The 18,749-nt window shown below is 41.6% G+C and overlaps 1 protein-coding gene across 1 annotated transcript; it reads left to right on the top strand.

Moving 5' to 3' along the window:
* Nucleotides 1-269: 269 nt before the first annotated feature.
* Nucleotides 270-17,932, top strand: map3k12 (mitogen-activated protein kinase kinase kinase 12). The gene is made up of 14 exons (XM_041799862.1): nt 270-486; nt 3,076-3,596; nt 5,643-5,826; nt 5,923-6,114; nt 6,214-6,372; nt 7,671-7,829; nt 9,015-9,123; nt 9,678-9,787; nt 10,045-10,161; nt 10,248-10,382; nt 12,079-12,802; nt 12,890-12,957; nt 13,101-13,398; nt 16,192-17,932. The coding sequence occupies exons 2-14, from the start codon at nt 3,137-3,139 to the stop codon at nt 16,345-16,347; spliced, it is 2,871 nt and encodes a 956-aa protein (XP_041655796.1). The 5' UTR covers nt 270-486; nt 3,076-3,136; the 3' UTR covers nt 16,348-17,932.
* Nucleotides 17,933-18,749: the final 817 nt, after the last annotated feature.

Raw genomic sequence — 18,749 nt, forward strand, 5'->3', positions numbered from 1 at the left:
AGGACATATCAGCAGAGGAGGAGATAGAAGAGGACGGGATGTTTGCTGACTAAGACGGTTTAATTGAAGTCAAACACAGAAACCAGTGAATGAAAGGACGCCTTTCTGAGGCAGAAAAGATGGATGTGCTGATGGAAAAATCTGATACACAATTCCGTGTGTCTGTATGTTTGCAGATAAGACAGCGTTGGCGCCCCCTTGTGGCGCAAGTCTCATTTCCGTGACGTCAATTCAGCACTGGGAAGGAGACAGCTCCCTCCCCCAAAAAACCCAGCGCGCCTCACGTTGCATGGGTCCCCGGTTATTGATAACACAATTTGCCCGCTGGGATCCATCCTAGTAGCGTGAAACTCGTGGATACAGGGACTGGAAATACCACAGACAGCTCGGACCGAAGAACAACAACGATCCGCTCATTACCAACGACAAATAGAAAGCCGAGCCCACCCCTTTCACTTGACAACGCGACATCAAGCAGGCAGAAAGGTATGGGAATGTCATACTATCTGGTTAAATGCCGATTGAAATAGAAATCAGGTATCTCAGGACGTTTAGGTATGATGCCTTGGCTTGGTGCGGTAGCGTTCACGCCGCTCACACTGCACCACTGAACTAATGCTGCCAAGAAACCAATCATCGTCGATGAATGCTAGAAAATCATATTTGTGCTGCGAGGAAGCCCACATTACGGGATATTTGTATTGATGCCAGCGTTGAGATAAATGTGGAGACGCTGCGGCAGTTTGACTTGGCATGGACCACAGTGGGCATCGGGCTTGCGATTCATGCACGTCTGCTATGATGCTGCTGAGTGTCATCATCACATCCTCGGTTATTTAAAGATTGATCTTCCTGCGTTTGTGTGCGTGTGTGCACTGCTCCTTCCTGCACAGGCCCTGTGCTTGTTTATTGCCCGTTTTTTCACGCTTTCATCTCGCTCTGCTCGTGCAGTGGTGCAGTACGAGAAATGGAGCTGGTGTAGAAAATGTGAATTGGATACATGTGCTCCCTCTCTCTCCCTCCTTTGCTCACACCAACATGCAGGCACGCACGCACGGACCTACGTATACCTCCACGCTGTGCTGGTTATGCAATTCGTCATATTCTTTCAGATGTACATAATGCTCTTTACTTTAGGCATGATGGACGACATATGGGAGCTTCTGCTGCTGTTGCCCTGATGTTGTCAGATCCTGATGAGGCTCATAGGGACAGTTAAAGAGCAGGTGACATCCAGAGTTGAAGACAGTGCAAACCTCCTCTGTTTAGTTCATTCATAAAGCCCACCTCCACTTTGGGTGATGGCTCCACTGGGCAGGCTGGTTCTCTCATTCATACACACAGAGAAGAGGTATGATTCAGACTGGGTTTGGTGTTTTCAGATGAAGTGACTGAGTGGTTTAACTGGACAGACTGGACGAGTGCCCAATTCACAGCACGACTCCACTGTTTTGGAGTTGGCAATTGCTTGAATAAAAGAAAAGTTAGCGCTTACTTCAAAGAGATGATCTTGACTCTGTTGGGACTTTTGGCAAAAACACAGCTTACCAGCACTAATCACTGTAATGTTATAAAGAATCTGACCCTGACAAAAATGCAACATTCACACTTTTAACTCCTAAAGTTGTGAAAGAATGGGAATACGTGATTCATGTTCTTTCAGTCTGCTTTAGCTAACAAGTTGACTTTCAGTGTCAGACTCGACTTTGATTTGACTGACTCTTCCAGCAGAGCAAAGCTGCAGAGCTGGACACACTGGGCTGCTCTGCTTATTTCCCTTAAATGATTTTTATTTACAAACTTAAAGTTTTTACAGGGATAATCCATCCAAGACTAAGCAGGAAAACAAGAGCGAGGGCTGTCAGATGGGGCCTCTTAGGGGGGCTTCCAACTGTCACTGCAAACTTTGCACATGTTAAGCCACTGCTGTGATTTCAAGTGAACAAGAGGTCATCTTCCTTTAGTGACTTTCATTGACAAACTTGGTATTTTGACAGGGATAATGCATGCAAAACTAACAGGATAAAATAGAGAGGGCTGTCAGATGGGGCCTCTTAAGGAGGGTTCCAACTGTCACTGCAAACTTTGCACATGTTAAGCCACTGCTGTGGTTTCAAGTTAACAAGAGGTTGTCTTCCTTCAGCAATTTTAGTTTACAAACTTAGTGTTCTTACAGGGAAAATGCATGCAAGACTAAGCATGATAACAACTGTGATAACATGATAACACGTTGAGCCACTGCTGTGGGTTCACAAGTTAACAAGAAAACTGAACACCCAGCACACAAATACATCCTTTTTTTAAATTAATTAATCAGTCAGTCTTTTAGTGCCTTTAATGCTGGGTAGAGCAGCAGCATAAGACCACAATGAACATGTTTCAGCATTAAACAGTATGACCTGAAGATAGTTTTTTAGAGAGTGCTCCTTTTTCCATTGTTTGTGGTTTAAAGCCTTTAAGGTCCCTGGCAAGTCTTGTACCCCAAGCACTTGTTTGCATTGCCTGTTGTCAAACAGTGCCTTGGTCAGTTTTCCTTCTTAATACCAAAAGTAAACCTTGACTTTTGTGTTGGTCAGTATTGAACACCCCTTTGATACTAGTGCAGCTGAATGATTGGCTCACTATTTGGGGTAAAACAGATTTCTTAACTTTATCTTGCCCTTCTTAAAGTTAAACCCACTGATAGTACCATACTGTTATTGTTTGTTCCCAGAATCCTGGCAAAAGTTTTGGGACTAACTTGTCTCATTTCTGGGTCTGTGCATTGACCAGCGACCCTGCAGATACCTAATACTTTATTGAAGGCTGTATTGGCAGTTACTACTGTTATAAGTACCACTCTGAGAAGCTCTATACTGAAGTAATTGATTAACAGAGACAGAAGAAGTAAAGAGAGTGGTCATTTCAGCACTGGACAGCTCCTTAAACAATGCTGCTTATTTTACTTGTGGAGCTGTCCGGTGCTGAAGTTGCTCTGCACTTGTTTTTATCCTGAAATAAAACCAGGAAATTGTTAATCTGTTTTAAAAGAAATGTAACATTCTTAAGCATTAACTTTCATTTTCTCTGCTGCAGGCTTACATCTTGTCCTCTCATCCTCCATCCACCCTGACCTGCTGTGTTGGGGAAACCCCTGATGAGTGGGACCTGTATCCATGAGCCCCGCGCCCCTTCCCCCTCCCTGTCAGGCTTCAGCACTCCCATCTCAGAGCCCCCCTATCGAAGACTTGATGGAGACACTCCTGCGTGCACCCCCGAAACAGACCTGACCCCTACACAGTGTGTCCTTCGTAACGTACTGTCCATTGACACAGGTGGGCAGCCGGCGCCAGGCGGCAGCAGCCCCACTCCCAGCGATGGACCCTCAGCCCATTTTGACAACAGCGTGCTAAAACTACATGAACATGAGGCCTGCCAGTGCGGCGGGGCCGAGGCCGGGCACAGTCCGGAGGCCGGTGCTGTCCGCAGCCAGTCGGACAACATTCGGCTACAATCAGGAAGTGGAGGTTTTTTGGAGGGACTGTTTGGCTGCCTAAAACCAGTCTGGACCATGATTGGGAAGGCCTACTCCACAGAACACAAACATAATAATGAAGGTATGTTAGTAGGAAATGTTCCATCTCCAGGCTGTCTGATGCTCTGCTGAGTTTTGGATAGGAAATTGAACTCTTCCATGTTGCGTAGAGTTTTTATTCTTTACAAAACTCTTAAAATGGGATTTAAAAAATGCTGAATTACAAGGAAAAGTTATTCTATTCATGAAAGTACAGAACCTTTGTCAGCAGAGAGATCAAAAGTAAAACTACAGGTCTACAAAAAAAAAAAAAAAAATGCTGACTCAATTGTATTGTACTTTATTCCTGTGGTTACTTTTAAATGTTATTTTATTTCGTCATAAAAGAGTCATGTACTAAATTCAACATAAATGTTACATTTGATGTATGGTGCCAGAGCAGAGTTAATTTCGACAGCAATTTTAAAATTAGTCTTGATCTTTAGATTAAATTGATCTTTGGTTTTTAGTCACATTTTAATAGTACTTTTAGACAACATGATTATTTTCTTTGAACTACTCTGATTCTTCATGGGTTCTTCATAGTTTACGTTGCAGAAAATAACTGTTAGCTTAAAGCTAAGTTACATATGCAATCCCTTGACTGATTACAATCAAAACTTTTAGTGGACTTATGCAGTGCAGAAGTTGCTGGAAAAGATGATTCGACTGATAGTCCAGGAGTTCCAACCCTGGATTGAAGTGGTCATTCATAGGATGATTAACCTAATCTAAGGGGCAGCTGTGGCTCAGCAGGTTGAGTCAGCTCTCAAACAGAAGGATGAGGATGCAGTCCCAGCTCCTGCAGTCCCTAGGCAAGACACTTAAGATAAAAGAAACACTTTAACGTCCCTGTAGGGGAATTTGTCCTGGACCTGGTCCTGCTGTTACAAAAACACTGAAACTCACAGAGATTATGCAAAACACATTACTGTATATCCTGTAACAGCAGAAATTCTATCGAGCAATTTTCCACATGTACCTAAACGCCTTCTAGCATGAATAGTTGGACAACTACAAAAGTGCTATACAAGATAAAGTCATTTATTTTGGGGGGGAAGGGGGGCAATGCTCTACTTGCAAGTTTGTACTGATTTTACAAATACTTTTAAAACATTATCTGGTCTTTGAGAAGATTAGTGAGGAAGTGCCTGTTAACTACATCTAAACATCAATAAAATGAATACAAAGACACACTCCCAATGTGATGAATCACAAGCCTTTGACAATGTAGGCTTATAAGCTTATCACTGGTTTTTATGCCTCATCTATATCAGATTGTAACCAAAGTCACTTCGGCTGTCAGTAAAAAGTAGAATGTAGCAGAAAACTTGAAAACTCATCTACAGGTACCTTCATTTCCTTTGTCACTATCCAAAGCTAGACTCCATTACACCCCCTATCCTGTTAATGACTGCCACCACTTCCAGCTGCCAGCATTACCATGTTCACAGCTCCACCAGTCCGACTCACTCTAAGTCACCGGCTGCCGTGAGTTTTCACAGCTGGCCAGTTGAGGCGTCATGTGTGCATCCAGCTCAGCCGCTGCAGCTCTCTCCAGAGATCTCGACACTTCTGTGGACCTCATGAAGAATTGATTTGCCTGTCTGTTTTATTCTGCCCAGCTCGTCTCTCCTTAGTGACCGAGCTCTCACAGTCATTTAAGAAGAGTCAATATGACAGATGACAGACAGATTAGAGTATGAGTGGACTGTGTTTTTCCCCGATTTCCTTCTTATCTCTGGATAGAAATGTAATGGTCTGCTGGATGAGTTGTCAATATAGCATTTGTTTGAACATGACAGGCCTTTTGTATGATGTAATGGTGCCTCCTATCCCATTCTTATGTGTAGCATGGAGTTAACATTTACTTGGCAAACCCCTGTTTGTTCCTCCGTGTCCTGACTGAGAAGAGTACATATTGACTTTTGGAGGTTTTCCAATGAGTGAAGGATTAATTTCAGTAATTACTCGAAGGTTGCTACTGAAAAAATCGGCTGCATTGCCTGGGTAACTCTAGCTTTAAGCATCATGGTCTCACTTGTACTAATGGAGCCTCTGTTTTTTGGGATTGTTGGTGTGTGTTTAGAGTCCTGGGAGGTGCCCTTTGAAGAAATCTCTGACCTGCAGTGGGTGGGCAGCGGGGCGCAGGGTGCTGTCTTCCTTGGCAAGTTCCACGGAGAAGAGGTGGCGGTGAAAAAAGTGCGGGACATCAAAGAGACAGAGATCAAACACCTCCGCAAACTCAAGCACCCCAACATTATCACTTTCAAGTGAGGAAACCTGGGAGATCCCACATAGTTCACGTGATAATTGCATAAATCTCACTTTGATTCGACGTGTGATCTGACTGCTGTGCTTCCTTGTAGGGGCGTGTGCACCCAGGCTCCTTGCTACTGTATCCTGATGGAGTACTGTGCCCAGGGACAGCTGTATGAGGTGCTGAGGGCGGGCCGTAAAATCACCCCCTCCCTCTTGGTTGACTGGTCCATGGGTATTGCTGGTGGGATGAACTACCTGCACCTCCACAAAATCATCCACAGAGACCTCAAGTCCCCAAAGTAAGCCAGATACCCCTGAGTGCCACACAAGCAGTGAAATTTCATGATCAATGCTTTGTTATTATAATGTAAAATTTCCCTGAAATGTCACCTTTTCAGCATGCTGATTACACATGACGACCTGGTAAAGATCTCTGACTTCGGCACCTCAAAAGAGCTCAGTGACAAAAGTACAAAGATGTCATTTGCCGGCACCGTAGCTTGGATGGCTCCTGAAGTTATCCGAAATGAGCCAGTGTCAGAAAAAGTGGACATCTGGTAAGATAAACACTGAGATTCATAGTAATAAGTATGATACCTTTATTTATAAAGCACCTTTAAAAAATGTTTAAAAATGCTTTAACAGTCACAGCAAAGGCATGAACTCAGGGATTTATAAAAGACAATAACAACTGAACCAAACAGAGAAGATCTTGAAAGTCAAGCAAAAAGACAGAACATAGCACAAAAGTCAACATAAATTAACTCAATTGAAAGGAATGGAAATGACACAAACAATAATGAAGGGCAGTTAAAATAGTTAATGATTAAAATATCTAGAAAAAGACCATATGATATGATTGTTAAAAAAACACATAGACACATATAAAAGACAACACTGCATCATTTGAGATAAATCCTCAGGTAGGTTGTTCCAAAGTTGAGGGGCCTTGACAGCAAACACCTAATCTTCTTTAGATTAAAGTCTCGACTTTTGAACAACCAGGAAATCTCCACGCGGGGATCTAAGGCTGAGTGATGGCTCATATAGGGTCAGCATCTCAGAAATAAATGAAAAGAGGATATATGATAATAAAAAAGCACAGACACATATAAAAGATGACATTGTATCATTAGAGATAAAAACAAATGGGATTAAAAACAGATAAAAATGAGATGAAACAAGTAACTTAATTAAAAACAGAGGGTGTTAAGATGGCAACAGAAGGAAAAGGCAATGTTAGAGTAAGAGGGAGTATAAATGAGTTTTTAGATGTTACTGTTTCTGTGAGGTTTATCTCCTCAGGTAGGTTGTTCCAAAGTTGAGGGGCCCTGATGGCAAACACCTAATCTCCTGTAGATTTAAGTCTCGACTTTGTAACAACCAGGAAGCCCCCAACCGAGGATCTAAGGCTAAGTGATAGCTCATATGGGGCCAACATCTCAGGACTATAACCCAGGGCGAGACCCATTAAAGCTTTAAAAGTGATCTGTAAAATCTTAAAATTAATTCTAAAAGTGACAGGGGCCCAGTGGAGGGAAGTGAGGATGGGAGTGATGTGATGTCTTCTTGTAAATGCCCAGCTTCTGTGTTCTGGACTAGTTGCAGACTGGAGAGAGATTTTTTGGTGATGCCAGAGAGGCAAGCTCAGAAGTACAGCAATACATATTTTTGTGTAGTAAAAATGCAGATATTGAATCAATAATAATATATGTAAGAGTCCTCTAATATTATTTTGTCTTTAAGGCTTTGTTTATAAGTATTTTGTGAGAGAGAATTGGCCTGTTGTTCTTTTGTAAAGACATCGTAACCTCTATGAAAACTCCCACTTCAATGAGGCTTACTTAACTTTAAGGTCATTTGGAGTGGTTCTTTGGGAAATGCTAACTGGAGAGATCCCTTACAAAGATGTGGACTCATCTGCAATTATCTGGGGCGTGGGAAACAACAGTCTCCAGCTGCCCGTACCTGAGAGCTGCCCCGATGGCTTCAAGATCCTCCTCAGACAATGCTGGTGAGTAATGCCTGAAATAGACAGTTCAATCGAGGAAAGAGAGGCAGAAACAAGCACATCAGAATAGTAGACGCATGGGGAGGCTTTAGACGGTGGTTGAAAGAATTCATTGATTATCTGTTATCAGAGGTGTCAAGTAACTAAGTACAAATACTTCATTACTTTACTTAAGTAGAAATTTTGGGTATCTACACTTTACTGGAGTAATTATTTTTCAGCCTACTTTTTCAGCCTACTTTTTACTTCTACTCCTTACATTTTTTTTCAAGCAATTAGAATAGAATAGAATGGAATGGTAGAATGGAATGGAAAGTATAATGAATTGGAATGGTGGAATGGAATGGTAGAATGGAATGGAATGGAATAATGGATTGGAATGGTGGAATGGAATGGAGTGTAATGGTAGAATGGAATGGAATTGTAGAATGGAATGGAATAATGGATTGGAATGGTGGAATGGAATGGAGTGTAATGGTGGAATGAAATGGAATGGTAGAATGGAATGGAAAGTATAATCGATTAGAATGGTGGAATGGTATGGAATGGAATGGTAGAATGGAATGGAATAGAATAATGGATTGGAATGGTGGAATGGAATGGAGTGTAATGGTAGAATGGAATGGAATTGTAGAATGGAATGGAATAATGGATTGGAATGGTGGAATGGAATGGAGTGTAATGGTGGAATGAAATGGAATGGTAGAATGGAATGGAAAGTATAATCGATTAGAATGGTGGAATGGAATGGAATGGTAGAATGGAATGGAACTATAGAATAGAATGGAATGGTGGAATAGAATGGAAAGTATAATGGATTGGAATGGTGGAATGGAATGGAATGGTAGAATGGAATGGTAGAATAGAATGGAATGGTAGTGTGGAATGGAAAGTATAATGGATTGGAATGGTGGAATGGTAGAATGGAATGGAATGGTAGAATGGAATTGGCCCCTGTGGCACAGCCTAAGCTTTTCCTTAATGGAATTTTTTTCTCCTTTACATTACTTTTACTCTTATACTTTGGGTAGTTTTGAAACCAGTAATTTTAGACTTTTACTTGAGTAAAAAGCTTGAGTTGATACTTCAACTTCTTCAGAAGTCTTTTTAAACCCTATTATCTATACTTCTACCTGAATAATGAACCTGAATACTTATGACACCTCTGTCTGTCATTATTTTTCACAGGAACTGTAAGCCAAGGAATAGACCGTCTTTCCGACAGATCCTTCTACACCTGGATATAGCATCAGCTGATGTTCTGTCCACTCCACAGGAGACCTATTTCAAGTCTCAGGTATGGCTGGCTGAAGAATTCCTGTGAAATTATTGGAGATCTGTAGCTGCGCCAAAAGGAGCACAAAGCATACATTTACGCACAAGCTTCAAGCGATTTATTAATTAATGGGTTGAAAGGAGAATTTGCCAACTACTTTGATGAGTGAAAAACTGACTTTTTCAAGAGAAATGTCTAACATTTGCCGGTTTCAGCTTCTAAATTGTGAAGGCATGCCACTTTTCTTCATCATAAATGCCAGTAAATAAAGAGAATTTTTGGCAGTCAGTTGAAAAAGAAGGAATTTGAAGGCTTCTCTTTTGACTTTGGTAAATCGTGGAGAACAATTTTCACTTTTCACTTTTCTGACAATTCATTGGCTAAAAGATAAGTCCTGAAAAGAATGGGCAGACTAATAGCTTAGGAAATAATGGTTTATTTCTGCTGAATTTGTACAGATGCACAAAAATAAGCACACAAACACATGATAGACTTTAAAAGCCCTATCAAAAAGAACTGGTTGAAAAGTAAGCTCTGACTAAATGACATTAGTTAACAAAGTGTGCTCTCATCAGGCTGAATGGCGAGAAGAGGTGAAACAGCACTTTGAGAAGATTAAATCTGAGGGTACTTGTCTCCACCGACTCGATGAGGAACTCATAAACCGGCGCAGAGAGGAGCTCAGGTCTGTTTTTTTTACCTTTATGTCCTACAAACAGCATGTCCTAATCGTATCCCAGGGTACTCACCCAGTCCACAATGGTACTTTTACTGTTAGCATACATGTATGAGGCCACTTTCAGTGTGTCCCATTTCTTGATGTCAAATCATTGTCCACCTTTGTGCATGAAGTAAGTGCCCTGAGTGCATATCTATTGTGGAGAATTAGGAATCTGTCATGCGGATGCACAATGACAGCAGCTTTTTTTTTCCTCCTCTCAGGCATGCTCTGGACATCCGCGAGCACTATGAGAGGAAACTGGAGAGGGCTAACAATCTTTACATGGAGCTCAGTGCCGTCATGCTGCAGCTGGAGCTCAAAGAGAAAGAGCTGCAGAGGTACAAATAAATCCATGAATAAAGCTTATATATTTGTCCTTCAGATAAATAGCCCCTTTACAATTTGGTTTTATTTCTTCCCCCAGGAGAGAGCAGTCTTTGGATAAAAAGTATCCTGGTTTGTTTAAGCACCACAGCTCCAGACAGAGCAGCTCCTCCAACACCATGGACAAGCTTATCAAGAAGAGAAATGTCCCACAGAAACTGCCCTCAGGAAAGAGGTGTGACATCTCATTTTAGTCAAAAGATTTAGGACTGTCAAATTTTTAAGATTTCTAATTGCTATTAATCTCAGAATTTCTGTGGTTAATTGCAAGTGATCAAGCTTTTAAAGACTGCTATTTTGAATTTAAAATGTTTTTTGAGTCATTTTCATGGTTTTAAACTAAGAGTAATTTGGATACAGAACTGCTTTCATAGGTAGATTATAATATAAATTAAACTACAAAAAAGGGACTTGATTTGAATCTTAAAGGAATATTGGGAACAGTAAAAAGGTAATTGTTTGCAGTGCTAACACATAGTGCACATGTCTTTTGACTTGTCCACTTAGTATTCACCCCCTTGGATGTTTTCCCCTTTTTTGATTTTATAAATCACCCATGGTCTATATAATTTGGCTTTTTGGCAAAAAAAAATCTTAAATTTGAAAGTGAAAACAGATTTCTACAAATTAATGTCAATTTAACAAAAGTATAAAGTAAAGTGAGTAACCTTATAAATATTCACCCCTTCAAGTCAGTATTTAGTGGATGCACCTTATGCTGCAATCTCAGCACTGTGGGGATAGGTCTCAATCGGGCGTGCATGTCTGGACACTGCAATTTTATTTCATCCTTTTTTGCAGAACTGTTAAAGCTCTGTCAGGCCTCAGTAAGCCTTTCAGGCCCTGCTGAGAAGCATCCCCACAGCATGCAGCATGATGCTCTCACCAGCATGTTTGATGCTAACATGGCATCTTGTCTGTTGGCCAAAAAACACCATTTTGGTCTCATCAGACTAAAGAACTTTCTTCCACTTGACCATGGAGTCTCCCACATGCATTTTGGCAAACTCTAGTCAAGATTTAATAAAGGTTTATACCATAAAACAACAGATACAAGTTGAACATAGTATAAAATGGAACAATGTATTACAGTGAGTATACTATCCTGAACAGCTGGTTGAGCATCTGGACATGTGCAATATTCCTTCTATTTCTTGATGATGGATTTATCTGATCTCCAGGGGATTTCAGTGCCATTGAAATGTTTTTATGTTTATCCCGACTTATACTTTTAATAACCTTTGTCTGAGTTATTTGCAGTGTTCTTTTGTCTTTATGGTGTAATGGTAGCAAGGAATACTGAATAACCAGTGACAGGACCTTCCAGACACAGGTGTGTTTAGGTCATTTTTCACACCTGATAGTCCTGGGGACTCGGTTCAGTTCAGAACTCAAGTTGCAACATTGTTGCACTTTCCTATGGTTTGTACACATTCACATTGCCCTTGGTCAAACGAAATCAAACCATAAGTTTGTAGCACTGTTGTCCCAAACAAAGAGCGGTGAAGAAGAAAAGGAGACGTAGAAAAAGACGGAAGGGGTGAATATTTATGCAGTCACTTATTTTACTTGACTATGACTATTGACTATGACTGATTTATAAAAATAAATGAAAGAGTAAGACATTCAAGGAGTGAATACTTCTTATAGGCACTGAATTTTACATCTCTGGCTACAGGGAGTTGCTGTACGGCTTAAACAAAGTGAGTGAAAGGGACAATAAAACATCAATTCATTAATTGTGACCCTTGTTAATTGGGATTAATATGATTTATCCTGACAGCCCTAAAAAGATGAATTCTAAAATGACTAAATGAATGTTTATCAAGATGGGGGTTTCTTTTGCTGACTAATCCTTCTCTCTCTTCCAGGCCTGACATCCTCAAGTCTGAGGTAATCATCCCCAAAATGGACTCCTCCGTGATGCAAGTCACTATCCCATCCTGCCCCAACAGGAGCTCCACTTCTCCCAGCCGCTCTCGGAGGGTAAAGACACGTCACCGCAAGCCTGGGAAGGGCAGCAGTGGAGACCTGGCTGGACTAAAGGCGACTCAGTCGTCCCCTAACAGGGACTCAGCTGCGCAGGCTAACAGTTCAACCAACAACACCTCCAAGCAGCTCCTGGAGCCATCAGCGGCCCTGCGAGGCCTCAGCCACGAGCAGCAGCAAAGACAGCTCTCCTCCTCCAGCCCTGACCTCATCTGCACCACGCTGGAGGCCGAGGGACAGGGAAAAGGGGAAAGCTCTGTGGGCGGGCTGGAGAGAGGTGGGAGTCTCAGTGCTTCTGCAGGGTTAGGGGGGTCGGAGGCAGGGGCAGCTGGGCTGGATGATCTCACTGAAACTCCCCCACGTAGTGACACGCCAAGCGAGGATGCTGCGTCGTTTCCTTTCTCCAGCAGCCCAGACTCACCATGCGGGAGGGGGGCAGCTGCAGGGAGGGGGTCTTTGGGATCTCCACGTTTGCCTCACGACGGGGACGACAAAGACGATGGAGCAGGCACTGTGAGGCTGCCCAGGGGGGCATCAGGGGGGATTGGGAGCCAGCACCTCACACCTTCAGCCATTCTGTACAGAGCAGCTATCACACGCAAACAGGTACACAGACAGCAGCCACACATTCTCCTCGGTGTTCCTCTGGTGGCACTTTGATCATTCTCACTAGTGTGTTTTTCCTGACTACAGAGGCGTGGAGTGTCATCAGAAGAGGAGGAGGGAGAAGTTGACAGTGAAGTTGAGTTACCACGGAGACGGTGAGCAACTTGTCGTCCTTCGTCACTGGAAAATTCCCTCAAGCTACCCTTCCTCCTTGACAAGATGATTTATTCAGAGAATGTTTTGAATCTCATTATTTTGCATCATCAACTCCCTCTTTTTTGTTCCAATGTCTCCCCAGACGTCCGACCAGCATCACAAAGTGTCAGTCGGTGTCCACCTTTAGCTCAGAGAATCTTTCAGTATCAGACGGTGAGGAGGGGCACACCACCGACCACTCTCACAGCGGCACCCCCGACGTGGTCAGCACCAACACGGACGACAGGCTGGACGACCGCAGCGACGACCTCCTCTCACAAGGGTCCGAGATCCCAGCGGACAACACAGATCCAGCGCAGGCTTCTGATGGCCTGTCGGAGCGAGACGGAGTGTTGGGGCAGGCCAAAGCTCAGATGGACGCTGGGCAGAATCCTAATGAGGTAAAACAGCTCCACGGAGGATCGCATGTGTCAGTTTGTGTCATCTTTTTCGACCGATGTAAACACACAACTCCAAAAAAAAAAACTGAAGTGGGAAACAACTGAGAACACTTAAGAAACCCAAGGCCCTTATAGTTTACTCCATGACATTTAAAACTAAATATCTATTTTCATTATTACTGATGAATAAAATTAAACTTGGCTTTATAGATTAGGATTTACCATACAAAACACATATGGAAGCCTTGAAACACCATGAAGTAACCAGCTTTTTTGGTGTTGGCCTGTTTTAGACACAGTGTTGTGACTTCCATTCAGTTGGGGCTGAAGATTTGCTTATCCACAGTTTAAATCCATTTCAGCACCAACACCAACAACACCGAAGAAGACCACAAGTTGAAACATGTCTTTTGTGCCTTGTAAAACTGCTTAAAAGACATTTTTTGAGTGCTGAGCTTCTCAGTTTAAGTAAGTCTTTTTTTGTCATGCACCTTAAGAATTTTATTGTTTGGAGGGTGCTCCTTTTTTCCTTTTCCTTGTAGCACCTTAACAGAAGCCTTTGGGGATGCACGCAATTAAGAGCCTAGTTTGCACATTTTGCAAAATATGCAAAATACACTTTTTCAGGCTTTTTTTAGCAAAAATATAAACTTAGTACAAAAAGTAAGGAAATATGTGTTTAGTAGATTATTTCTTTTTTTTCTTTTATTTCATGCTTTTCCATCTGGCAATCTAATGGACGAGTCTGGGTTTGGCGGTTGCCAGGAGAACGGTTCTTGTCTGACTGCATTGTGCCAAGTGTAAAGTTTGGTGGAGGGGGGATTGTGGGTTGTTTCTCAGGAGCCGGGCTTGGCCCCTTAGTTCCAGTGAAAGGAACTCTGAATGCTTCAGCATACCAAGAGATTTTGGACAATTCCATGCTTCCAACTTTGTGGGAAGAGTTTGGGGATGGCCCCTTCCTGTTCCAACATGACTGTGCACCAGTGCACAAAGCAAGGCCCATGAAGACATGGATGGGAGAGTTTGGTGTGGTTGAACTTGACTGGCCTGGACAGAGTCCTGACCTCACCCTGATAGAATACCTTTGGGATGAATTAGAGCAGAGACTGAGAGCTAGGCCTTCTCGTCCAACACTAGTGTGTGACCTCATAAATGTGCTTCTAGTAGAATGTTCAAAAATTCCCATAAACACACTCTTAAAGCTTGTGGAAAGCCTTCCCAGAAGAGTTGAAGCTGTTATAGCTGCAAAGGGTGGACTGATGTCATATTAAACCCTATGGATTAAGAATGTGATGTCACTTAAATTCATATGCAAGTCAAGGCAGGTGAGCGATTACTTTTGGCAATATAGTGGATGTAAGATTTCAGCTTACCTGGCCACAGAAACAAATACAACAGGACAGCTGAGCAGAGAACAGACAGAGCAGAATGAGGGAGTTGTTGATGTCTGTGTGAGACAGCAACCTTTAGCAGATTCATTTTTAACATCCACCTCAACAGAGACGTGAGTATGTAGGCAGTGACCACTGTGTCAGTTTAAACCCACAGATCCAATTTCATACGTAAAGGGAGCATAAATGAGCTTTTAGATCACCCCTAAAAATTCCAACCTAACCCAACCCGAACCTGTGGATGTTCTCTAACTAAATCTAGCACAAAGAGCAAGGCCACCCTGAAGCAGGGATAAAGGGGAGAGCTTTTTGGGACCAAGCCAAATGGGGGCTCATGGAGTTCAGAAAAATCTAACTGTTATACTTCTTATTAAAGCAACAAATAATTTATTGATTTGTTTATATAGAAAGATTCAAAATGGCTTACAAATTGTATAAACAGGCAGAAAGTGGTGAAAATGGGTTATTAGTGGCAAAAATGAGCACAACAAAGAGTAAAATGCTCTCAAAAATTGGCCTGAAAAGTGGTTATAGTGGCAAAAATTGGTTAATTAGGGGAAACAGAAGGCAGAAAGTGGCAAAAATTGGGTTAACAGAGGAAAAATTGGCAGAAAAAGTGGTGGAAAGGGTTAAATAAGGTGTTGAAATAAGAGTAAACGTGGAAAAAGTGTGTCAAAAGAGACAATAATGGATCAAAAGTGGGTAAAAACAGCAGAAAAGGTTGTGAAAATAGTTTAAAATGAGGCAAAATTGGTTTTAAGTGCAAAAATCGGTGAGAAGGAGGTTCAAATGTGGCAAAAAAGGGTAAAAATAGGCAAATTGACCAAAAATTGTCTGAATAAGAGGTTAAAAAGTGGCATAAATAAGTAACTTAAACATCAGATCCAGTAGTAGCTTGACACACTTTAAAACTTCAAATGAGCTGTTTTGCATTGGCAGGGAAGATTCTGCGTATTTTTCCATGGGCGCAACTCAAACTCAGCTCTGCTGCTCATCCCAAAAATGCATGTTCCTTACAAATGTGGCACCATTTAAAAGGGAAGTAAACTGGCTTTCCAATAGAATAAGTTTATTGCCAAGAATTATTACAATGAAGAAATAATCTACCAAGTTTTACTTTTGTCAATCTGTTCTCAGTGGTTCTGATTACTGCTTAACAAGACAGAGCAATTAAAAAAGTAAAAATCCTCTGATAGAAGCAGCTTAATGTTTTTAGGATTCCATATCCTTAGTGACAGTAGTCTAAATATCTTTAAGTTAACCACTGACAAACTATTTTAACCATTTTGGATGTTTTTCAAATACCTTATTATGAAAATAATTCACAGTTTAATTAAAATTATGTAAATGAATGTACTGTTCCTGAAGGTCATGTGCATCTTTATTTTCTCTCACTTTTCAGAGTCGGGCCCTCTGTGATGATTCTGACTGTGACAGCGCTGAGCTGGATCAGTCTGGCAGTGGAGAACCCAGCCGCCCCCCTAGTGCTGGAGCATGGGTCTCACCATCCCAACCTTACCAGGGGTCTCCGCAGGCACCTCACACAGGACCTCCATAGATCACTGGACTCAAGCAAAGACCTCCAACTCCCTTCCAGTGAACAACCATCACAGGCATACACAAATCTGTTGGTGCAGTACATTACTGTTGTCAAGAGGGATCACAACTTAAACACAGCTCAGACTATGACAGGTGGACTTATGGTGTCTCATGAGTTTGTTTCTGGCAGACCTTCATCAGATTGCATAAGACATTTGTCATAACCTGACATCGGATATTTTGGCAGCTTGGGACATCAGATAATGTCATTTAAGTTCAGTAGGGTTTTGTTAGGCAAAGTAGTTACCACGGTAACCTTAGCCACTGCTCCAGTTCAGCAGGAACCCTTCCACAGACACGCACGCACAAGATACTCCACTTGTTGTCCTTTAAACACTCTAATCCTCACTCTGGGAGCATCCTTCATGATTCTCCACACACTAATGCATCAAATACTAATGAATAATAATGTAAATATCCATTACATACCACATGAGAAATATCTAACTTTATTTTATTTGTAAGATAAAAAATGTAAGACTAAACGGTATGCAGCCCTGTGAACAAATGCATGACTACATGTTTATAATTTATGGTTCGAATGTGTCAGTTTTATATTTTGTGAGAGTTTACACTTTTTTAATCCTGAAAGTATTACTTAAGTTATTTTGTTTTTTGTTAATAAATGTCAGCACTCAAGAAAAAAATAGAATGGAATGAAAATCTCACCAAGACATTGATCATGAAGCATAATTAGGATTCTCAGTAGGTGAAACTTTTTTTTTTTAAACCCTTCTACTGCTGAGTTTCAAAAACACGAGTCACTGTTGAGTTTTTATGAAGTTTATCAAATATGTGAAAGAACTGGACCCCTTTAAGTTTACTGTAATGCACTTTTGCAAATTTAGATATAGCGCTGCTCTACCAATCCCTTAAATTGTTGTCTTTTACAAGTAGAATGTTAAATTGAATGGTAGTGCGTTATCATAATTAGTATATTGCACTATCATTGCTAATTAGCATATGGCCTTAGAAACATGGTTAACAGTGCTTTGGTTAAATAATTCCGTCTATTTTAGCATTACGTTTATAAAACATTGTCTAACAAAATGAAATGTACCAGACACGGTCCAGAAGCACCAGAGTTGTCGCATTTTTCTTTAACCCAGCTCATTCATTCTTTCACATAACCTGTTGTGTGCATTACCCTAAAATACTCGAAGAATTTGTGTCCCCTCATGTTTTTAAGCTAGTAATGGCTAAGCTAGCCTAGCATCTCCTCGAAGCTAATCACTTGAGATGGTTAAAGTTGTAGAAAGTCCTTACTGTATTGCTACCTTGCCCCCGTAAAATCAATTTTTATGTGTGAAACTCCCCTTAAGAAAAGAACCGCACAGGATTCTGTGCTTCACAATGTTGATAGGCTTCATAAAAACTTCAACTGCTCCTTCTACCCTTTAAAATAACTACAGAAGTAGCCCGATAAGGAATAGAGCACTTCTTTGTGGTGGTTACTAGTAGAAAGTAAGTATCATTTGGGTTTGAATAGAAATGTTCTGTTTTTATACAGCATTGCACATTGTACCTGTAACATAGGGATTATATCAAAGGCAAAATATTATGAGCAACAATAAATAATGTATTGTTAAAAAATGGTGTGATGGGTGTTTAAGATGTGACTTCATGATGCTGTCTTCACTGGTTAGCTGAACAAGAAAGTATTTCAACTTTATCCATGACATACACTATATTGCCAAAAGTATTCACTCACCAATCCAAACATTTGAAAGCAGGTGTTCAAATCACTTCTGTGGCCACAGGTGTATACAATCAAGCACCTAGGCACGCAGACTGTTTCTACAAACATTTGTGAAAGAATGGGTCACTCTCAGGAGCTCAGTGAATTCCAGCGTGATACTATGATAGAATGCCACCTGTGCAGCAAGTCCCATTGTGAAATTTCCTTGCTCCTAAATATTCCACAGTCAACTGTCAGTGGTATTATAACAAAGAGGAAGCGAATGGGAACGACAGCAACTCAGCGGTAGGCCACTTAAATGATGGAGCAGGGTCAGCGGATGCTGACGCACATAGTGCGCAGAGGTCGCCAACTTTCTGCAGTCAATCGCTACAGACCTCCGAACTTCATGTGGCCTTCAGATTAGCTCAAGAAGCGTGCGTAGAGAGCTTCATGGAATGGGTTTCCATGGCCGAGCAGCTGCATCCAAGCCATACATCACCAAGTGCAATGCAAAGCATCGGATGAAGTGGTGTAAAGCACACCGCCACTGGACTCAAGAGCAGTGGAAACACGTTCTATGGAGTGACGAAGTCTCCATCTGGCAATCTGATGGACGAGTCTGGGTTTGGTGGTTGCCAGGAGAACGGTTCTTGTCTGACTTCATTGTGCCAAGTGTATAG

This window comes from Cheilinus undulatus, linkage group 11 (genome assembly GCF_018320785.1).
Source record: "Cheilinus undulatus linkage group 11, ASM1832078v1, whole genome shotgun sequence".
NCBI lineage: Eukaryota > Metazoa > Chordata > Actinopteri > Labriformes > Labridae > Cheilinus > Cheilinus undulatus.

Bases quoted from the DNA above. Each gene is read 5' to 3' on its own strand.
- map3k12 (XM_041799862.1), top strand. From the start codon at position 3,137: ATGAGTGGGACCTGTATCCATGAGCCCCGCGCCCCTTCCCCCTCCCTG. The intron at 6,115-6,213 runs GTAAGCCAGATA...TCACCTTTTCAG, and splicing joins AGAGACCTCAAGTCCCCAAA to CATGCTGATTACACATGACG. The intron at 6,373-7,670 runs GTAAGATAAACA...CTTAACTTTAAG, and splicing joins TCAGAAAAAGTGGACATCTG to GTCATTTGGAGTGGTTCTTT.